The 23,967-nt window shown below is 41.7% G+C and overlaps 1 protein-coding gene across 2 annotated transcripts; it reads left to right on the top strand.

The window, feature by feature from the left end:
- The first annotated feature begins 1,667 nt into the window (after window positions 1-1,667).
- LOC310998414 (atlastin-2-like) lies at window positions 1,668-22,776 on the top strand. Of its 2 annotated transcripts, none has more exons than XM_083988450.1 (14): window positions 1,668-1,812; window positions 8,079-8,245; window positions 9,195-9,407; window positions 13,596-13,727; window positions 14,307-14,411; window positions 14,526-14,576; window positions 14,660-14,716; window positions 14,920-15,012; window positions 15,300-15,438; window positions 15,565-15,692; window positions 16,086-16,142; window positions 16,264-16,335; window positions 17,291-17,722; window positions 20,404-22,776. In XM_083988450.1, the coding sequence occupies exons 1-14, from the start codon at window positions 1,740-1,742 to the stop codon at window positions 20,521-20,523; spliced, it is 1,839 nt and encodes a 612-aa protein (XP_083844576.1). In that variant the 5' UTR covers window positions 1,668-1,739; the 3' UTR covers window positions 20,524-22,776. The 2 variants fall into 2 exon arrangements, with proteins under 2 accessions (XP_083844576.1, XP_083844577.1); XM_083988451.1 differs by lacking the exon at window positions 20,404-22,776 and adding an exon at window positions 19,787-20,329.
- The last annotated feature ends 1,191 nt before the right edge of the window (window positions 22,777-23,967 follow it).

Below are 23,967 nucleotides of genomic sequence, written 5' to 3'. Positions count from 1 at the left end.
ATTAACCCTGGCGGTAAGTACACACAGAAGATGGAAGTGTGGTTCATTGTGCAAAACAAATACTGTGGCTGTAAGTGGTTAACAGTGAGTAAATAACTACAGTCTGTAGCCACACCAGCAACAATGTGAGCAGTGTTTTGAGCTAAATGCTTATCTCTGCTTCGTGTTTAGCAGACATAATGTTTACCATTGTGAACCATTACACTAAATTGCCCATAGGTGTAAATGTAAGTGAATGAGACTATGATAGACTGGTGACCTGTGACACCACTAACATCCACCAATGGCTAAAGAAAACACGAAACCAGATGTAAATCTAAAACAAATTCTGCAATTTATTTACCTCACATCTCTGGGAGCAGAACAATTCAGTGGAGCCCAAACATGAGTATTTATATAAGAATGACTTGTTTTCATTATCATGCATACCTGTGTTGCAAGAGAGGAGTAGACTCCAATTTCCTGACACATTTCTATCTCACATTCTTGGGATGGAAGACAATGTTGCTGTTGTTGTTGAGGCTCACATCGGTTGAATGGGTTTCTCTGAAGACAAAATAATGACCATAAGATAGGCTATTGTAATTTTAAAAACAAATAAATACAACCAGCAATTAGTTCACCTTTTCTTCTTAGAATGAGTGTACCCTGTATTAAATTACCCATAAGAAGAGTGAAAACCTATTCGCTTTACTACTCTGTTGCTATAGTGATTCTCAGTGAGATTTCTGTGATCGAGTGCTTTCTTGTCTCAAATCAGTTGTTTGAAGTGGTTGTGGGAAAAGAGGATACAGATATTCCCATGCATCGAACAGGTTCAAACAAATAAATAAAAAATAAAAAAAGAAGATAAAATAATAATGTGATGGTAGTCACACTGTTTGCTTATGTTGTTTGTGTTGCCAGGGAGTTGCAAGTGTCACAGGAAGCAGAATGAAAACACAGAAACACACCCAGTCGGTCCTGACAAAGACACAGGTTAGCTGAGTTTTTAAATGAGTAGCTAATTTATGACTAAAGATTTTTTTCTCAAACATAATCTTATACAAGATGAGGCTATTCTAAGTTTCCCACGCTGTTATAGGCCTACATTTAAAAACATATTATCTTCTCTTTTATTGAAAGTTGATTTTACATTGCAACAACAATTATTGACTATACTATAATTAACTATAAATAACCCTTTAACATTACTTATAGTTGTTTATGTACCATTAAATCTACTGACTTACTGTGATAGTGTTAAAATATATAATGGTTCCCCACTCCCTACTACAGAAGTCTAAATTATTGTGAGATTATGGGACATCAAGAGAATAAAAAATAAATAAATAAATAAAAAATCTGGTGAATTAGACCTAAATGCATTTCCTTTGCTAAAACACCCACATTTTCAAAAACAATACAGGATATGACCTTGGTTCCCTGCCTGGGGCAATATCCATACAGGGGTCCGGAATTCTTTGTTACGCCCCTGCACTCAGAACCGCAGGCAATAGAAAGTAATTTAAAACTCATGTGAGGATGGTGTATATTACAAAAAAAAAGAGTATTTACAAAACATACATGAGTATAAATGTGGTGAAATAAAAAAAGAAAAAAGAAAGAAAAGAAAAAAAAAACAACAACTAGCGTGCATGCTGCTTGTGTAGTTGACCCAGCTGCGGCAGCCTCGCGGGGCAGTATGAAGGGAAGAAAGAAGCTTCTCTGACGTCAGCCACAGATATCAGTAGTCCAAGATGGCGGAGGTGAGCGGGTTGAGGAGCAGAAATCACTTCGAGTCCAGCCGCAAAAGCCGAGCCGTTGACGAAGGTAAACAGCGGCTATTGACTTTATCGAGTGTCCGAGTGTGTGTAGTGTGTACGTGAACCGATACGGGGACAAGAAGCCCGAGCTGAGCTGAAGGGGGAGTTAAAATGTAAAGTGTTTTTGTTTCTGTCTGTCTTTGTCTTCGGCAAACTCTCCAAAGCTTTTACCGTTAGCCAGTGTTGTGTGTGTTGTCAGTTGGAAACCAGACCCGCGGTGTTCTAACTAACGTGGTTACCATGCTACAACAACACTCCACTCGACCGTTAAACTAACGTCATCAACACCGTTCAAACTATTTTAAAAATTAACTACACGGAAGTACGTTGGTGGTGTGAAAACATGCTCTCTGTTTCTCTCTCGCTGTGTGGGACTCTTTGGGGTTTGAAAACTAATTCTGACCCGGATACAAAAATTCAAACGCGACACCTGTCGGCTCATTTTGTGTCCGACCGAGCCGTCACTTTCACCTGGCCCCGGGTTAGGGTTAGGGTTAGGAGGACCAGGACCGGCGGGGTTTATCCGTGTGCTTGCCTGCCAACCATAACGCGTGCCAGTAGTTTCCTTTTTGTTCAGATTAGGAATTACTTTATTGATCCTTTTATTGATTTTCCTTCGTTACAAACTCCTTGAGCTGTTGCCATCAGGCAGGAGATAGGCTACAGGGCTCTTAAGGACAAATACCAAAGACAAGAGCCGTTGATGCCCTGAATGCACCTTAAACCAATGTGCAATAGTAGCTATGGTGTGTGTGAGATTAATAAAAATAATAATAATAAAAAAAGAAAATACGTTTTTTATCTATTTATTCTTTCTGCACCTATGGGATTGCAACCATTTTCGTTGTTTGTGCAATGACAATAATAAAGTCTAAGAGGAAAATCAACAAAAAGTGTGATTAATATATTAATATAGAGGTGAACAGCATCTAAATAAATACTAAAATGAAAGAGAACAGAAGAAAATAAGATAAAATAGAATAAGACTAACTAAAAATATAATAATTCACATATGTAGGCTACATCTTTGTGTACTTTAGTTTCCTTTTCCTTTTGTGTACTTTGTAACTGTCTACCAGCTTGTACAGTTTGCTGTAAAGGGGTTTTCACATACGTTAATCTTCTCATCCCACTAATGACTCGGATATTTTTAAGTGGTCTATTATTAGTCTGTTCAGTTTGCCTGGAGAAGACTTATCCCCGTAATTGCAAGGCTAATTTTGTCCACTGAATATAACAAGATGTGTTAGTGTGTAGTCTTTTCAAGGAGAAGTTCACACTATTATCACAAGTCTGTCTTTTAAACACTTGTCAGGTGCTCACATTCCCACTGAAACAGGTTTAATTAGCTCTGATCAATGCAAGTGATAGGACCAAATCACCAAATACTAATGAGAATTCAGCAGTCTGGTAATGTAAGATACTATATAGGGGAGCATCTGCTCTGTAACAAGTGGTCAATTAAATTTTGTATTGAATATTATCCCAGTCAATTGTTCAACAATAAATGACAGATATCATTCTCAAAAATGAGGAAATATGCTTTTGGTTGTCACACATTGTAGTGAAACTGAAACGTTTTGTTGCTGTTGGTCAGACAGCACTTTTTTTTCAGTCCAGCTTGACTATTTCAAACGTCTATACATCCAAAATAAACTCTGGAACTGTGGATTTAATGTTAGTTTGTGAACAGGAATATGATGTTGTTTTCCCAAGATTTTCAGAGTAAAGAAGAAAATGACCCCTTTGTGGCTTGTTAAGCTTGAGCTTATGGTTTTAGGGTTTTCTTTCAGAAACTATGACATAAACCGCATAAATATTGATCTCTCGCCGCATTACAGTGCTGCCATCCTTGAACAGGATTTAGCCTAAAGCATTACAAGCACTTTATAGAGCCAACTAAATTTACTTGGAAATGAGCTACTTCCTGCCTCTAAATGATGTGGCTTATCTAAAGTGATACAGTACAGTTTCCTTTCAGTTTAGGAGCTTGGGTTGGACAAATCTGAAGATGTCACAGACACAGGCCTGTTTCTTAACTGACAGAACAATCTGCAGATTAATCAATAAAGAGAGCAATTTTCCCTTGTAGCTTCAGTATATTGTGAAAACCAGCCAGTTTTACTCATTAACATACTGCTACCCTTCTCTGAACCTTGTCCAGTCTGGTAAGCAAATGGTTAATAGTCATTCTCCAGGGCTCATCGCTGATATAGGAGTCCCTTATCATGATAACCCTTATGTCTACTTTCATCCAAGTCAGCTGACTCTGTGGAAACACCATTCACTGACCGAGTCCACTCTTAATCTTGACTTTGTCCTCACACAGACTCCCGATTGGCCTGCTTCTTGCTGCAACTAAACATTTGCCCTGCTTGACTCGGGTCCAAAGAGGCCGAGTCAGGTTTGTCGTTTGAGTGCTGCTGGTGTGCAGGCAGGGAAGTCAGTGCACCTGCATCTTAATCAGCTACAGTCGATCGCTTGCTTGCTCTCTTTCATAAACTCAGCCTCTGCAGCGGTCTTCTTGTCTCCACATCGAATAAACAACTAAATAACACAATTTCTCCCCCCAAATTACTTTAAATGCGCAGCCTGTGAGAGTCACAAGGAAGGCTAGAGGAGCATGTTGAAACCCTGCTTGAGAAGCTCTGGCATTAATGATCAGTGTTGCAACAGTAGAGATTTTTGCATAAATTGTGCCTGCTTTCCAAATACTTAAAGTGCCAGTCCTCTCCATTGCTTTCCAAATGAAAATGTCAAACGTTGTTGTAATTTACAGGGAATCTGCAAATATCTTGCATAATCTTTCTTGCTGAGTATTTTTCTCTGTGTTGCAACTTTACTCCCAATGGCTTTTTTCAATTTAACACTTCACTAAACCTCTTTTAAAGGCCAGTGAAATTGCCTTTTTTAAAGTGTGAAACCTCCCGTATTTAGACAGCTGCTCCAGATAAGTGGACCAAGGCCGTATCAAAAGTCTGCGTCAGGTATAATAAGTGCAGGAGTCCAGGGAAAGGGAAAGGGGAGCTGATCTGGGACGCAGTGCTGAGATGTAGGCTGGCTTCCACACAGACGCACACTGTTCATGCCATGCATAGTTAAAGATAGGAGCCCATCAGATCTGGAAGTGGATGTGTGTGTGTGCGTCGTACTGCACAAACTCATCCCTCATTCGTAACTTTCTCTGTGAGTGTGTGTGTGGAGTGTATGGGCAAGAAAACATGTAGGCCAGGCAACTAACATCTGCTCAGTGCCTCCATAAGATTAAAACAAAAAATAAAGTGGCTAATTTTAGTCCTGCCCTCCTTTTTCTGAAAGCCGAGGAGTAGGACAAGTGCATCAGCCACTTTATCATGAAGTGTGAGAGTAATGGTGAGTGCATATCAGCAAAGCTAATGGTTTTTCATGGGCTGTTTATGCCTCCTTGCTACTTATTGTGCTTTTTTTTTTTTTTTCTTCCCTCGCACACATTTCTGCTGCAGCACAGACTCCTCGCTCGCAGCCCGGGCAGAATAGTGTCTTTGTGTGAGTCTCCTCTATGGCTGCAGTCTGTGTGCCACTTCATCCTGCTGAGTGCTGCTCCGGGTTGGATGGGAACCTTGCACTGCCACAGATTGAGGAAACATGCAGGGCTAATAGTGTGTGTGTGTGTGTGTTTGTGTGTGTGCGCGCTGAGCAGATTACTGTAACTGCACCAGTGTTTACAGCAGCTCTTCAAACAGCAGCTCAGCATTGTTGCTGCACTGTGGGGATCTGCAGCACTCTGCAGGTCGATGATGTTTCAATATCCAGTTTTAAAGTTGTCTGTTTGTGCATGGACGACAACTTTTTTCTTATTAATTATTCAGACTGTACAATATTGGAAAAAATAAGCAATTTGATGCATTTTATCTTTAACTACAAGAACTTTTCACAGGCACTTTCGGCCTACTTGAGATCATATTGCGCTGTTTGTGGCCCCTGAATGAGTTTGATACCCCTGGATTAGATGATAACTAAAACAATATTTAATCACGCCTGTGTGGATTTATTTATATTTTGTTAAATGAATGTCTTTGAACTGTAGTTTGGGCAAAACTGGTTTGAAGATGGTTTAGAAGATGAATAAACCAGGGGGCAGAATTTGAGGAAATGATCAGCAGGTAGCTGGTAATGACAATTATCAGTAGTTGCTTGCAGCCCTAATCAGCATCTGTGTGGCTAATTGACCCTTCGCGTAAGCCCCGCCCCCTTGGTTACTGTTGCTACGGCGGGCAAGCTTTCACTCCCAGCCATGCTCCTGGCAATATTTGGTATCGATTTCAAAGGAAATATCAGCAAATTTCTGGATAAACTGTTCTGAGATAATAGAGAGAAGAAGTCACAAAGATCATTCATAGTTTTCAGTGACGTGACTCACGCAGGAGGATAAAACATCTGTTCAACGACACGACTGGACAATGTACAGAGCAGCCGTAAGGACCGGTAATTTTACCGTCTATCAACCCACGATGACTTAGGTCATCTCACTGGTCATGAAACATTGTCAAACTGCAAGTTTTGGGGCGATTGTGAACCACATACAGCTTTGGCTGCTGTTTTTTTTCTCCCACCGCTGTATCAGTCAGTGAAAGCAGTCCCTGCCTGGAGGATCCCTCGCCTAAAAGCCCAGGTAAAAGCCCTAAAAGTACAGCTGTCATTTCGGAGGTGAACATATGGTTATCCCCATATTTACACTTGCTCAAGTCGAAAAAAAAGTCCGCTCGTATCTGAACATCTCTATATTGCTGCTGCCGCCGCCGCCACCGCCGTAGTGGCAGCAGCAGCAACAACATCCTTCTCTACAAACAAATGTTTTTCGTTTTTAGTCTCAAAATGTGTCCACAAAAGCAAGGTAATGACTCACTGCGGAAAGCTTGCCAGGCCTATAGTTACGGTTGCTAACGTAGGATTGGACAATAGCCGTTTGTGGGAGGAGTTGGCGAAGGGTCAATTAGTGGAGGGTAAATTAAAAGTTTCCAAATGCATGTCTTCATTATCGTGTGTGCCATCTTGATTTGCCATCAGAGTGTGTTTGGTTACGGGTGGTGTATCCAAGGTCTGTCTGTGTGTGTGTGATGTGATATTAACATAAGCTTGTAGCACTGGTGTCTTCAGATGTGTAAGCTACATTTTATAACTGGGACACCCTGTGGACATCAGTGACAGAAGGTACAAGTCCTGTGTTTTAACAAGGACAGAAACCAAATTGAAAGGCATCGTTCCTGCTGCTTTGCTGAAACCTGATTTGAATGTGGTGGAGCCACATCTTGGTACGTTCCGATGGATAATCATTGACGTATTTGAATGAGCAAATGTGTAGTAGCCTTGCCTACGTGTTGTTCTACCTGTTGAGTAGACTTCATGTCAGGTACGTGGCCGTGGAAGTTGTATTTATCTGCACCAGTGGTGTCATGTGAACACATTTTCCTTAAGGATAGAAAGCAGGGGATGATGAAGAGTTGCATTAATCAATAGATCTACAGAAAAATAATATTTTAGATAATTGACTGGTCATATTTCAAGCCAAAAAATACAAAAAAGGATCATCCTTGTCCCAGTTTCTGGATTATGAGCTATTTTTTCCCTCTTCTCTAACAGATTGCCTAGGAAATTTGTTGGGAAATTTTATAGACTAACCATTCATCCGCAAATTCATCAAATATTTGTAAGCTGCAGCTCTGAAAGTAACAGGCTTCTCATCTGGTACTGTGTTAGTAAACTGCTGCTGTGGCACTGTGACTTTGAGAGATGATGACATTTGAAGAGAAACATGTGCTTTAGATTCAAGGGAAAGACCTTTACAGATGCATCAGAAAAACAGAGAGAGAGAGGGGGAAAAAAGTGAAAACACTGTCCTTGTTGCCACTTTTTTTATGTCCTTTTTCAGTGCAAGGCTATTTTCAAGCTTGACCTAGATGGGTAGACCAGAGTGGATAAAAGTATTTAGCCCAGCAGCACAGTATGCTGGAAAGATTCCTGTCCATGGTTTGACCCATGTAGGGCATTACACGTTCTCTTTAACTCAAAACAATAGTCGGTCTCTCACATAACCAAAATTACTACAATGAAACTCGCTCCTTTAGAAAAGCAGTTTTTGTTCTTACCACATAACCCCGGCTCCACATTCCTCTCTTCCTCCTCCTCCTCCTCACTTTACATCCCTCATGCAGCAACACCAACATGCAGCATGGACTTGTGTATCAGTGTAACTTTATCTTTCTTCTCTCTACTTTCTTTATTTCTTCTCCAAAGGCTTGAGCGGTGTGGAAGATGTTCCTATTTTTCGGCATAAACAGAAGCCCCCTTTAGCCAAGCCCGAAGACCTGGAGGATGAGTTTCTTCCCAGGAGGACGTCCTCGAACTCGGGCAAAAACACCAGCCTCACCCCCTCACCAGATGAAGGGATTCACGAAGATGAGGTGAAGAGTTGATGCATTTCCTCTCAAATTGTTTTCTACTGACAAGCACACACTTTCATTTACAAACCAAACATTTTAAAGGGATAGTTTTTTCTTTCAGCATTTTGGCAAATTTGCCTATTGCTGTGCATGTTGTTTTGAGATCCGCGGGGCAGAGACGTGAGCTGCTCAGCGAGCACAATAGAGGTGAACGATACAATGTCCCCTGTCCCTCATCAAACTCATCAAATACACAATCCAACAACTCCAAAACGCTCTTTTGGAGAAGTCATGACCTGCACATTCACCACGCTATGAAAAAATCATGTAACATTACGAGAGGGAAAGGCAAAAGTACCGTTCACCTCCATTGTGTTTGCTGAGCAGCTCGCGTCTCTGCCCCGCCGATCTAAAAACAACATGCACCGATAGGTAATGAACCCACCTCTATGACTATTGGGATTATGGCAGTAGGTGAATTCGCTAAAATGTTGAACTTTCCCTTTAAAGACCATTCATTAAAAGCAGTTGGTGTTGTTGTTGAAAATTGTTTCCTGGATTTCTCATGGAGGTGTTTGATCTGTAAAGAAAAGAACATAATTTCACTGAGTCTAGTGAATTCCTCAAGTAGCTTTTTTCCAAACCTACTTTACTATGATATAAGCAGCAGAACACATTGTAGAAGCTGAAACTATCAAACTATCCTAATATCCCCAAGGCTTTTTATTCTCAAGGGGGAAAAAAAACAAATATTCTGCTCTTCTACTCAGAAAATCCTGAATTCAAGCTGCGTCTTTGCTTTCTACCAGACTCCCTGTTGCTTTGTTGTCTGAGTTGCCTCAATGTAATTTTCAGTTCCTCCATCTCCTCCATCAAACTTGCCTCGTCAGCACAGTGGTATCACATGAACCACTCTCAATGCCCTCGAGAGCTGTCTGTCTGACTGATTTCAAACTAATGCCCTCCTCAGGCCGTGATAGAGGAAGAGAAGGCCAGGCCCATCCAGATCGTCCTGGCCAACGAGGATGAGCACAGCTTTGAGCTGGACGCCGCGGCGCTGGAGAAGATCCTGCTGCAAGATCACGTGAAGGACCTGAACGTAGTGGTTGTGTCTGTGGCCGGTGCTTTCCGCAAGGGCAAGTCCTTCCTGCTGGACTTCATGCTGCGGTTCATGCACTGTCAGGTGAGGTGATGCGTGGTTTTCATACTGTTTCTATTGATCTGTTGAAGAATCACAGCGGTTTTTATACAAAGACACGTTAAGTTATTCACTTCATGAATTTTGTATAGTGTAGCGGCCACTTTCTTGGTGAGAGCAGACTGGAGGCAATTACAACAATTTATTTTCTCTCTCTCTCTTACTCAACACTATTTGGACTAGACCAGGGGTCGGCAACCCAAAATGTTGAAAGAGCCATATTGGACCAAAAAAAACAAAAACAAATATGTCTGGAGCCGCAAAAAATTAAAAGCCTTATATAACCCTTATAATGAAGGCAACGCATGCTGTATGTATAGTAGCTATATTAGCTTATCAAAATGACTAAATTAACTACAAATACATAATGAGCCTTCATGATTAAATGTTTATTTTTCCTGCAGTGCATTCTGTAGAGAACGACTCACCACGTGACTACTCTGTTGCGCGATGCCGCCAGTAGTGGAGTTTGGAGATGCAATCCACTTCTTAAATCTATTTTTCCGCTCCTCTAATTTCTGCAGAAGTAATGCAATCGCACTTTTTCTCTCACTCCCAACTGGGTACTCGGCTGCAAATGTGGCATGCTTTCCCTGAAAATGTCTTTCCACATTGCTCTTTTTGTTATTGGACAACTTCTCGCTACAGAGCAAACATTCAGGCAATCCTTCCGCATTGGCAATGAATGCAAATGATTCGGTCCAAGAAACGTTAAATCCTCTGTTCTCCTCAGTTATTTTTCTCCTTTTTCCTTTGGGATCGCCCATCACGCATCCGCTGGTTTGTTTACAACAGCCACCTGCCTGGCATCCCGCCCTGCTGATAGAGACCTGTGTCGCAGGCTATGACGTAAATATTCGTTGACAGAAATGTTGAAATTGAATATTTATTCTACACATTTTTACAGCATTGGAAAACGTTAAGAATGTTTGTCCTCCTACAGAAACCATATTAAAACAAAAAATATATTTTTCTCCCCCATCTTTTTCCATTTTCAAACATTTTTGAAAAAGCTCCAGGGAGCCACTAGGCGGCGTTAAAGAGCCGCATGCGGCTCTAGAGCCGCGGGTTGCCGACCCCTGGACTAGACCAACCAAACCTATATACGGTATATTAAAGCAGATATCAGTGGAATGTTTTTGTTAATATAAGTCCTAAATAGTCCTATTTTCCGTCAGCAATCACTTACATGAAGTATTTCAGCCTAAACACGAGTCTCTCCGTCACTCTGCTCTGCTGTAACCCGAGGAGAAAATTTTCCTTGTGGGATACAAGTGTTATCCAATGAGGAGAGAGAACGGCATGAAGGGCTGTGTGTGCAGCCAAGGGATGCGCGTGAATGTGGTGACGTAGCACGAGGACCAATTGATGCCTGACAAGGGCGGGGGCTGCTAACTCATGGTGCGTTCAAAGAAACTCGTACTTTGTGTTTTTCCTTCCTGTGAAGTCATACCAGTTGGATCTGGTACGAGTTCACGGGTCGGAAGTTACGAGTGGCCGTTATAGGGAACTTTCACAGACAACAGGATGGTAAAAACACGAGCTACGGGTTACCTGGAACGCTACCAAGTCGTAGTTGTGACTTGAAGCTGTAACTTACGGTTTCAAAAGCCTGCCTTGAACGCAGCATTAGCCGAAACGGCCGTGAAGCTGATATCTGCTTTAACCATATATCTGTCTGCTCATTTCCTATACCATTTAAAGATGTTTACATATGATGCATTTATTGCAACCATCCCATCATTTTAGTTCAGAGGCCACATACAGCACAATTCGATCTCAAGTGGGCTGGACAATTAAAATAATAGCATAATAACCTATAAATATTGAGGGCTCTAAATGTTTCCCTTTGTTTTAGTGCAAAGAAGTACAAGTATAAGATGTTTACAGTTAATAACTATTCTTTTACAAAACATTTTTTAACAACCTGGAATTTCTTGAGGAAAATACCTGCAATTTCAACAATATTATGCCTCTTCTGTCTCTGTAATTTTCACACTTGGCAAATTTATCCCATGAGCCGGATTGAACCCTCTGGTGGGCCGGTTTTGGCCCGCAAGCCACACGTTTGACACCCCTGCTCTACAATGTACTGTAATGCAATACTGTAATCAAATATGTTTATATTTTTAAAGTGATAGGAGAAGGTATTATATTTAGAGGTGTTTCTACTTTTTTTGTCCTCCCTATTTTCAAATATGAGGGTGACAGAGGACAGGGGGTAGCTCGATATCACCACTCCCTATGAACTCAATGCTCAAAGACAATTAAATGATAAACTGAATATCACAGGCATCATAAAAGTTAACCATGTTGGAACCGTTGTGTTACATCAGGCTTGACAGGTGTACTTTTAAAGTTGGTACACAGTGTCGTAAGTTCATTCAAGGTAATTATTCTCAGTTGTACCAGTCGTGAGAGTCCCCTGCTGGAGGGGTGTTTACATGTGCTAAGTGAATCTACCACAGCTCGTGCCGCCTCCTGTGGGGCCTTAATATTATTTTGTAACGTTTGCAGTCGGTTGAGATTGTGAGAACAGGTGGACTAGATGACGCGCAGCAGATGAGATCACAGCGTGTGTGACAAGCAAAGACAAGTGTCTCCTGTCGGGTCTCATACTGAGACTCTTACTCAGCCGGGTGAATAAGATGAACACGAACTTGGTGCATCAATAAAACAAGAAAGGTTTAACAAGTCTCCACCTGTTAGGTACACAAGTGTTGTACTTTTCTTTATTGCTCAGAGTAATTATGTTGTCTTTTCAAGAGAGTGTGTGTAGAGTCTGTCCTTTTGTTGGTGACATGCAACTTTCACAAAGCAGTGAATTTACATACCCATATAATTCATACACACGCAGACGCACTCCTGTGAAGGTCTAATAACTTTGTGCGACACATCAACAACTAGTTCTCCAGTGCTTCTAGCAGCAGCAGCAGCAGCAGCAGCAGCAGCAGCAGCTTAGTTGCCACACAGGATCAGCCAGTATCACCTTACACTCACTTGCGTACACCCACAGAAAAGATGGAGGAATGTAACGACCCTTTCTCACAGCTGTTGGGCAGCATGAACACGGCTATTCATGCAAGTCTGACCAGATCTGCACGTGTTCACATTTTTCCCCTTCACACCGAGGCTATTTATTCACCCCGTGCCTCTTTTATATTGAATTATATACTGTACCACAGTCAGAGCAGTAAATCGTAAACCACAGACATGTGTTTATGTGGAGTATCGTTGCACTGCAGGTATTTTGTTTTTAATCAAATGACAAACTATCATCTTGCCCGGTCATAAGATAGTGGTCAGTTATGCAAGAGAGATCCGCTGTGATGTGATGTCGTCACCAGGAATCAGTGCTGGTTTTTGTTTTGAGTTGCAAATCAGGTGTTTGCTCTTCAGCCTTATTTATACGTTTCCTGTTTGTGGTTCTCTCCATATGCCAGGCCCGGGCACAAAGTGTTCCTGTTAGTTGAAGCTTCTTTTTTGTTTTTGTTTTTGTTTGGAGGGGGTTAGACACCATGATGACAGTATTATTATTTTTAAATAACTTTAAGGCATTTTCGGTTATAAAGGCAAAAGTTTACATACATACAAACATATCAATTCTCGTAAACATAATCCCAGTTCCCTCCCCGTATACGACTCCCTTGGGACAAGAAAAAAAAAAAAATCCAATGCTGCAATGCGGGTGTCCAAGTGTGACATCAATGGGCTAGTCAGACAGGTTGACAAGAGAAAAGTACTTATATAACATGATTAGCTAGAGATTTAACTTCTTTACACACTCAATAAAGGGAAACAACACTCTAGTGTATGTATGTCATGACAATATTTGATTAAAAACACATTAAATACTTTTTCTGGATCAGTCACAGACAAACACACACACTCTTTTTTTTTTTCTCTGATGAGGGTGATTTCAAGATAAAGTACAGCAGCAGCTATTGGTGAAGTTACATTTCCTCATGTATTGATCTGAGCCAAAAGCTTGTGAACTTCAGTCTATTGACCTGTGGCCCTTTTTTCTCCACTCCTCCTCCTCTCGAACCATTATCTCATACTGTATTTGCTCTCTCGACCCCTGTTGATCGTCTGTCTGTCTTTTGCTCTCTTACCCAATCCTCATCTCTTCCCTTATTTCTCTTCCTCTTTTTCCCCCCCCTCTTCCTTCAGGGTGAGACGTGGATGGGGGGTGATGATGAGCCCCTGACAGGCTTCACCTGGAGGGGAGGCTGCGAGAGGGAGACCACAGGAATTCAGATCTGGAGCGAAGTGTTTGTGGTCGACAAGCCAGACGGCAGCAAGGTAGACAAACAAAACACAAAGTCCTGAAATGAACCTCATGTGAAATTAAATGTTGCTAGATTGAGTTTAAGTTTATTTTTGGTCAATTAAGAACAACTTATCACGGGGTGAAATGCATTGATTCAGTAAAACATGGACCAAAAAGGTGTAGGCTATGAAAATAAGAAGCAAAAAACCGGACAGAATAAATATTATGGCTTGTATTTGCAAAACAAAAGAGAAGACTAAGAACAAACAAGCTTGACTTCCCAGTTCTCCAATGTGTAATGATATAGCCGTATATTTGTTGGATCTATACTTTTTTTTTTTTTTGTAGATTGAGCTACAGTCTTTTAATTCATAGTCAAGTTTATTCCAAAGATTTACTCCCTTTACAGATATGCAGTGACTTTTCATGTTGGTTTTTGCTTAGATTGTGCTGGCTCTCTCTTGGCCTAAACACAATGCAGGAGCAGGTGCTTGTGTGCTTTATACATAGTTGGATCAAAATTTCACAAAGCAAATACACATAAAAACACACTCTGCCTGCCTACAAGATGAATTTCATGATGATACATTTGTTGCATCCTGTCCCAACAGGTAGCCGTTCTCCTGGTCGACACTCAGGGAGCGTTTGACTGCCAGACCACCATAAAGGACTGTGCTACTGTGTTCGCCCTCAGCACGATGACCAGCTCCGTACAGGTGTGACGTAAAGCACATTTTGTTTTGAGAATAAACCGTTATGTACCGTTGTTTTTCTCTCTTAGATTATCAACATTTATGTTTCATATTGTTTTGTTCCTTTTTGTTTTTCAGGTGTACAATCTGTCCCAGAACATACAGGAGGACGACCTGCAGCATCTGCAGGTTTGTCTCAAAAGCAGCTCCAGAGTCTGTTACAGTTTCTCTCTGTTTTCTGGCTCTAATTAGTTTTTCTAATTTTTATGTAGCTCTTCACAGAATATGGTCGTCTGGCAATGGAGGAGATCTACCTGAAACCTTTCCAGGTACTGGCTGCTTCTGCTAACCAAGTGTGCATGCAAGTGATCGGAGCAGAATGGAAAAATATGATTTCAATTAGAATAGACAACAAGGAACTGTCTGTCTTTCTTTTTTAAATATTTAAGCATAGAAATCTAATGACATGATCTGATTTCGCTGTAATCAATTCTTTTCCCCCAAAATAAAAATAATGTTGCTTGTGTTTCAGTCCCTGATGTTCCTGATTCGGGACTGGAGTTATCCCTATGAACATTACTACGGCCTGGAGGGAGGCAACACCTTCCTGGATAAAAGACTACAGGTGTGAACAACTGTATTTAATCAAGTTGGCAGTTTGGTTTTATTCAACATACTTCTGCACATTTATGGAGCAGGTCACAGGTTCACTGTTCCTGCCGCACAATACATATACACACACACACACAGACACCACACCTCTCTTTGCAAACATACTTAATGACATTATCTGTTCAGGCGTGCACAAATTTGCTCAGCACGATATGTGTGTGCATAGTCGCTCATCAGTCAGTGACACAGATAAGCTTTTCACTTCCACTGAGAAGAGTATGTTGTTGTCTGCTGACACAGGTCAAACAGAACCAACACGAGGAGTTGCAAAACGTCAGGAAGCACATCCACTCCTGCTTCTCCAACATCGGCTGCTTCCTGCTGCCGCATCCTGGCCTCAAGGTGGCCACCAACCCGTACTTTGATGGCAGGCTGAAAGGTGGGAAAACTGGAACATGAACTATGAATGAATAATGAAGAGCGATGGCTGAAGGCTGCTTGCTGCTTAAAATGTCATGTGCGCTCCAGTGTGACAAGGTGTGTGTGTGTGTTTTGTGTGTTTCAGACATCGATGTTGATTTTAAGAGGGAGCTGGCCAGTTTGGTGCCTCTCCTCCTGGCCCCAGAGCGACTGGTAGAGAAGGAGATCGGAGGAAATAAAGTCACCTGCAGAGATCTCCTCGAGTACTTCAAGGTCCGGCAGGATTTTACTTCTCCAGCTTTCACACTGACAAATCACAGGCCGAATATGAAGCTTCAGAACATAAACTCTGCCAACACACAAACAAAAGCCTTAGGGTTAATAAATTGAAAAAATGGCTATGATAGTTAGCCACAGTGGAATAAAAAAAATCTGATACACTATAGAAGAGGAGGAAAGTCAAACCTCCATTTAGTTTAACATGGACACATAACGGGTAGAAGTGAAGAACACAGGTGTGCTTATTCCTACTCACAGTGACTTACGACTGTGTTTGTGAGTGTGACACCAGTTTTGTGCCTTAAGCCATTGTTACTGTGCCAGAATATAGTAACATTGTCCATGAGACACTGGTGTGATCATCTGTATTGTTTTACATTCCTACAGGCTTACATAAAGATCTACCAAGGTGAGGAGCTGCCTCACCCAAAGTCCATGCTGCAGGTTGGTCTCACTCTGAAAACCTGAAGGATCTTCTTGAAGTATTCGTTGAAGAGTTGTGTGTTTTTTTTAAGGATTAATTCTCATCTTGAAACCTGTTCTTTCTTTTTTTCCTGTTTGTCAGGCGACAGCAGAAGCCAACAACTTGACAGCTGTGGCAGGAGCCAAAGACATGTACAGCAAGAACATGGAGCTGGTAGGGACATGTCTGTGTTACACAATCCTCATGAATCACCGTCTTCTCATGAATCACAGTCACTTCAGTTATAATGAAGGTACCTGAAGTCAGGGACCATCAGATGTCATTGAGAATGACACCAGGGCGTAGTCATGGCCCACTTTCAGTGTTGTTTACAGGAAACTTGCAGCACTTTAATAGAATAGCAGGACTCTCCAGTCTAATGTTTTTTTTACCAGGAGCACAGAGGCCCCCTAACTTAAAATTTTAGAAGCACAAGCTGAAAATTTAGGGACTCGCACTGTAAATCAACTTGCAAAGCAAATATTCACATTTCCTTTTAATTCATGATCCTCACACACATTGGCCTGACACCTGTAATGACAGATAACAGATTCTTTGTGTCGCCACTTCAATGTTTCCCCAGTTTTTCTTTAAAAGAGGCAAATTTACTGATTGCACATGCATAAATAGATGAAAAATTTACTTGCACTGTCTCAAATTTTATGGGCAAAATGCCTCCATTCAGGGGCAGTCTGGATCCCTGAATAGTTAAAATCCTGCTAAATGTGACCTGGTGAATTTTAGTGGTGTGCATCTTCACTGGCCTCACGATTCAATTCGATTACGGTTATTAGATTCGGTTCGATTCGATTATAAGATAATACACAATACAGCAGCTTCCTTGGAGTCTAAACACACAAAGAAAAACTTGAATGTTGGCATAGTGTTTTAAAATAAAATAAATCACTGTCTGTGTATGTGAACATCATCATCAAACTTGAATTAATTATTTTTAATTTAAATATCGATTATGTGATGTAACTGCATCGATTCAGAATCGTCCCATTAAGAACCTCGATGCATCTTTGAAACGATTATTTCCAAGTTTCTCATACAAAACTTCAAACATCATTGTTTTGTCTTCTGTCTTCACCGCCTCCTCAGTCACTGACGTGTCCTTCCTCCTCAGGTCTGTGGCGGGGACAAGCCATACATCGCCCCGGGCGACCTGGAGCGTTGCCATGGGGAGTTTCGCGAGCACTCCGTACGTTTCTTTCGGTCTGTGAAGAAAATGGGCGGCGACGAGTTCTGCCAGCGCTACCAGAACCAGCTGGAGTCGGAGCTGGACGAGACCTTCACCAACTTCTCCAAACACAACGACGGCAAGAACATCTTCTACGCGGCGCGCACGCCCGCCACGCTGTTCGCGGTCATGTTCGTCACCTACGTGGTCTCCGGCGTGACGGGCTTCATCGGCCTGAGCACCTTGGCGGTGCTGGCTAACCTGGTCATGGGCGTGGCGCTGCTGTCGCTCTGCGTCTGGGCGTATGTGAAGTACTCCGGAGAGTTTCGGGAGGTGGGAACGTTGATAGACCTGGTGGCCGAGACGCTCTGGGAACAGGTGGGTTGTCGCTGTGTGTGTGACATGAGGTTTATGTTTGGTTATCTGAAGGATAACAGTGTCAGGAGTTAAATTATTCAGTTATAAGATGATTTGCACCAGAAGTTTAATATATATATTTTTTTAATCCAGGATTGGTCAAACTTCATATTGTTAAGATCAGGGGTGTCAAACTCCTTTTAGTTCAGGGGCCACAAACAGCGGAATTTGATCTGATGTGAGCTGGACCAGTAAAATAATAGCATAATAACTTATAAACAAAGAGAACGCTACATTTTTACCTTTTATTACAAAGAAGTACACATACATTATTAAGATGTTTACAGTTAATTAACTGTCCTTTGACAAAACATGATGAACAACCTGCATTTCTTGAGAAAACATGTGCAATCTCAACAATATATTTATATGCCTCTTCTGTCTAATATGTAATTTTCACACTTGGCAAGTTCATCCTGCAGGCCGCACGTTTGATACCCCTGGTTTAGACCAAAACAAAAAAATAGCCTCTGCACTTTCCAATTAAAACAAAAACCAGATTCTACTGGGTAAAATAAGAGTATAGATTTAACCAGAAATGTGTTACAGTGTGCAGGTAGAGTGTGTTTCTCCAACATGTGATGTGTGTTCTGTTGTCCTGTTGTGTTAAAGGATCATCGCTGCATCGATAAACATAATATCTGACCTGAGGAAAGTGGGAGATTAGTTTATGGTTTTTGTTGAAGTTAAAGCTTAAGATACGAGTGGCATTGTTTTAAATTTTCATTTTCTTTCTTTCCCAGCGTATAACAATATCTAACTGTGCGTGTGTGTGTCAACACCTTCGGATTCTGTTGTTTGTTTGTTTTATTAATTCAAGTTTTACATTAAGTTCCTTTTGTTGCCTTTGATTTGAAGGTGTTAAAAAGTCTGAGAAACAAACTCCTATCAGGTTTCCTTCTTCTGCATCCCATCATGCATCTCACCAAGAGAACCATTGTTTGATTTCACCTTTCGGCGCCCCCTCCCCTCACCTCCTTTGCCCTCCGACACTCTGTCAGCACCTCCTGTTATTTTTCTCTGCTCTCTCCTCATTCCTGGTTCAGTTGTTGACCACAGATTCGGTCGGCGTGTGACGGCGTGAACGTTTGTGTTTCTTATCTCTCTGGAGTTTTATCAGTGTTTGGGATCCACCACAACCTCAGCCCTCGTGTTTCCTCTGACCTCCCCCCTCTCTCCCTCTCTCTGTTTTGTGTCTCTCTCCCCTTCCCCTGCTTCACAGAAGACGATTAGAAAGGTGAGAGGTGCCGGTTCCCGTTTATCTGCCCTTTTTAACTTCCTGCCTGATTTCCCCTCTCCGTGCCCTCTCCTGTTATTCTCCTTGGTTGACTCCCTTTCCTCGCTACGCATCAACATTTAGCTTTTTTAGATTTCAAAACATCGCGTACATGCAAAAAATATTCCATATTATCACTTCCAGGTTATTTTTGTGAAGACGTCTGTCCACAGAGAAACAACCAAACCACATGAGCACAGCAAATTGTTGTTTTTGTTTTAAACACTTTATTTAGAGCCTTTTTTCAGGTTACAGAACACAAAACAACAGATCAACCCCACCCACCCACTCCCAATAAGGCCAACGAGAAATAACTAACTAAATGAGATATATCTACATTGAGATGTACAGTCGCATATACTTACAGTACAATCTAAAGGAAAAAACATGCATATTCCTACCTGCACACTTGTAACTATGCACTCATACTCACACCCATACATGTACACACACACACATACTACATACACATATCCATACTTATACACATGGATATATAGCAAATTGTTTTTAGTTTAGTAAGGAACAGAAAAACATTATTTTATGGCCAAAACTCAACCTGCACCTCCTCCTCCTCCTTTAGCCTCTCCTCTTTTCTTTCTTTTTGCACTTCTGCGTCCTCCTTCCTTTCCCTCACTCCTCTGATTCTGTCACCTCTTGTCCTCTCTCTCTCTCAGTGTCTATCTATCTGTCCGTCCGTCCTGTTCCTTGTTTAACTCTCCCGTTCCTCCCTGCTCTCCTCCTCTCAGGTGCTTTCCAAACTCGTGGCGCCCGTGGCGAGGCGCCTGCCGTGGCCCGCCACTCTCCTCCCTTCATTCCCTTCAGGACTGACTCTGGGACTCAGAGCTCTGACTCCCCTCAACAACAACAACAACAACTACAAGAAGACCAACTAGCCGCCGGCCGCCTGCCGCTCTTAGAGACTAGATTTTATTCTCACACTGAACCCACCGCAGCAGTTTTTTTTCCCGGTTTCCTTCTTGCTCATTTTCAGTCCCACGGTGCCGGATCGTTACTTTAACCTCTGGATGCGGACGCAGAAATCCTCTGAACACTGGCAGGCCAGAGTCACCTCAGGATGCCGCAGCCCAAAACGGTTTCTAACAATCTTTATTCTGGTCAATGTGGAAAGAATAGACACTTTCCTTTTTTTTCTATTTGTTGACGGTGTTTTTGTTTCAGTTGAAGAGGTTTTGTTCAGTCGTGTTGTGACGTCCTGTTTTGTTTTAATTTCTTTTACCTGCCATGTTTTTTCTCTTCCCGAACCTGCTGTCTTTCAGTTTCTCTGTCGGTTTTCAGCCGAGTTGACGTCATCTGTTCTCACATGAAATCTTCTTTGTCTCCTTTTTTTATTTGTCTGCTGCAGGTTTTGAAGCCGCTAAGTGAACATTATATGGAGGACAACGTCAGACAGACGGTGGTTAACTCAATCAGAGCCAGCTTGACAGAACAAGGCTCGCAGCACACCAAGTTAAAGACTCACTGACACTTCTTCGTCACCCCCCCCCCCCTCCTCCTCCTCCTCATCTCCCTCCTGTCATGTCCATCCCCCCGCCCCGTTCTCACCCACTCGCTCAATGTGTTCAGTCCTAGAACTGTGGAACTAGTTCAACACCAAAGCTTGACCCTCTTTTGTTTATATTTTCCTTCCTCCCCTCCCACCCCCTTCTCTTCATCCACAAACGCCCGTCATTAAATCACTGACCCGTTCTCACATGAGCAGCGTGGACCTGTTTGTTTGGGCCTCGCGGTGCGTGTGTGTGTGTCCTGCTCGCCATCGCCCCCCAGTGCCTCGGAGCAGAAACTGCACCTTCAGTATGAGAAGGAGCGGGAGCAGAGACGCACGCCGCCGGCAGCGCTGCCTCTTGCCAAAACAGGACCTGAAGGAAGGTCATCTTCTCCTGTGTGCCACCGCGCTGTGATAGATGCTGTAATACACACACTGTAGGCTGACACACACACACACATATACACACACACATATACAGGTTTGCTGGTAGCGGACTGCAACTCGCTTCAGGATTGTTTTGCTGTAATTCAGGGAAAACTGACACCGCTGTGGGCAGCTGTAAATCAACAATGGATGCAAACTGAAAAACAAAAAACAAAAACAAAAAAACCCCGCATTGAATCGTCACGTCTTAGAGGCTGGACGGTTCAGAGCTCAGCGTCCTCTCTTCTCCTCAGCCCGTTGAGTAACGTTTCCTACAAGCACAAGTGACTAATCAACTGACAAAACTAAGAATGAGGCGATTGATTGATTGTTTTTGTTTGTTCGTTCACTGGTTCTACCAAGTAAAAGTAAATGAACTGTACTAATCTAATCGTGGACGAGCTGGAGAGGCTTTTTTTTAAAGAAATCAAATCTCTGTCTGCTTTTCCTTCTGACGCTCTAGCAGCTCACTCACTCTCCTGCCTGCTTCATTCATTGTTTCTTCACTAAACTTGCAGAGTGTATGTGTGTGAACCAGGTGCATTCATATAATCAAACTGGCCTCAGGTTGCTTCAGGACAGAGCATCTGCACACATCTGTCTCTCCCTTTAATAACTCTGTGATTGTAACACTGAGGAGAGCTGCGGGGGCCTCTCAGCCGAACTTCTGGGTCTGTGTTTGTTTTTTTAATTTCAGAACTGACGTGTTTTATCGGACCTGTAGTGTGTGTGTGTGTGTGCGTGTGTGTGTGTGGTAGCAGACCTGCCCTCTGCACGCTGTTAGGAGCTGCTGAGTCGTAGCGTTGAGCTTGTGTAAGAGCTTTTAGCGCCCAGCTATAGTCGGGCAGCCAGAGAGGGTTGTCATTTCAAACCATTGTCTCTTCCACTGCCTTTTATCACATCACATCAACACTCAGCTCTGGCTGCTCCCCTCTGCTTTTCTTTTGTTTTTATATAGGAGGCCATAAGTTTGATTCTTTGCTTTTGGAGAAATAAAGACGTATAACTTTTTCTTTCTTTTTTTTTTTAGCTGAAACTTCTCTTAAAGGAATAGTGGACAATGTTTATGTGCTTTCTTGGCAAGAGTTAAGTAAGAAGATTGATCACACTCATATAATCGTATCTGTCAGATGAACGTTAAGCTTCACCCAACAGCTTCTCACCTGTTTAATTAGCTGCCGGCTGCAGCTTTGTGTTGAATTGACAGACTCGAGAGTCGTGTTAGTGAACTCATGTCACTCTGACAATAGATCACCTGACTCTTCGTACAATCAGCCAGTTCAGCTTCCTTTAAATCGACAACTAAACAGGAATCTGAACGCTCCCCTGTGTATTGTAGTCGACACACTAACAGCTGCATCACATCTGTCTGAGCTCTTTTCTGCATCGATTCCATCCACAGTATTTCTCACCTCAAGCGCCAGTCTCGTACTGTACAGTCTCTTTTTTTCTGTGTTCACATATTACAGACAGGGCATGTATGTCGGATTAAATATGTAAAATGAACTTTGTATACATTTTATAGTGAATCAGTTCACAGTGGCTGTTTTTTTTTTTTTCCTCTCTTGATCGACTTAACAGTCTGTGGTTTGTTAGAGAGCGATAAGTTGCTGCTGTAGGGTTTACATTAGGATGGACGTTCATAGAAACACGTGTGAATATTTGGATTCTGCTACAAAACTGTTGTGATTGTGGCGAGTGGGTTTGGAGACGATGTCTGTCTGCCTTTTAAAGATATCTCTGGTAATTTATTTTTGAATAAAATGTTTACCTAAATGAATGAAATAAATCATCAATACAATCCTTCTGGCTCCTTTTTGTTTGTTCTTTCTTTCAGAGCTTCTCTTTCATCTCAGAAGTCATTCATCCCGTTCTTTACATGTTTTCTGTAGAAAAGAAGTTAGAAAATGAAGCTACTTATTGTGCAAAGTAACAAAGAATAGAAGTGGAAAAACATGGAAGAACTTTTTTTTTTTCCACTGTCTGATCTTTTGACTGATGTTAAATGTAGCATTTTTGAGGAAAATATGAATTGTACATTAAGTTATTGCCTAAAAACTGATGTTGGGAGAATTGTATTTCAGCCCTGAGTAACGTCTGCAGGTTTTTCCTTTACGTTGCTTCCAGATGTGTGCAAATATTTGGACATCCTTTTGGCAAATTATATATTATTTAAGTTAAAAGTAAATAAAATTACTGTTACAGTTTAAGTTCATTAAGTTAATATAATGTTGCCTCATTCATTTTAATGTCTGTTTTCTGTGGAGGTTGTATTCACCTCTTTTCCACTTTAAAGGAAGCATATTGAGGGTCAAACCAGCAGCCTGGACATAGAACTGGAAACTTTTCCACATATGAGAGTCTGAAGTCATCAGGCAGAGGCTAAAGGTTAAAAAAAAAAAGTATAATGTGATTCAAGACAATAATTTGAAACGCTGCTGCTACATTTATCTCATAAAACATGAAATTGTTGGTTTTCTTTGGTCTATTTCATATTAAATTCTTACATGTCAGTGAGCTGATCTCATTTCTTTAAGGTCACCGAGAGGTGACCGAGGAAGAGGAGGAAGGACTGTGTCCCTGTTACTAATGCTGAGGCATTTTTCCAGTTAACTTCATTACACAGTCACAAGGAGTGAGTCAGCCGAATTAACTGGTCGTGGAATCGAACTCACGTACTTTTCTTTAACTTCTCCACCACTGGATTAAAAGTTAAAGTGTGAAGAGCTCTTTTGTTCGAATCACCTCATGTAACCACTGAGTTCAGACTTTTTATTTCACACGGGAAACTCTTCATCAGTTCATCAGATCATCTTTTTTTATACATATACTGTATATATCTGCAGTGCATTTCCAAATAACGACCAACAGGGGGAGCCAGACTCTTAAAAATACACTTTTTTTTATTTCTTTATATCATAGAGTTGTTTTAACTGCATTGTAAGTAACATTTAAAATGGTCAGTGCCCTGCCGACATCAACCAAAACACAATGTGG

The sequence above is a fragment of the Trachurus trachurus genome (genome assembly GCF_905171665.1).
Source record: "Trachurus trachurus genome assembly, chromosome: 15".
Classification (NCBI taxonomy): Eukaryota; Metazoa; Chordata; class Actinopteri; order Carangiformes; family Carangidae; genus Trachurus; species Trachurus trachurus.
Note: the sequence above shows the minus strand (reverse complement) of the source record. Positions and strands in the feature narration are given on the sequence as shown.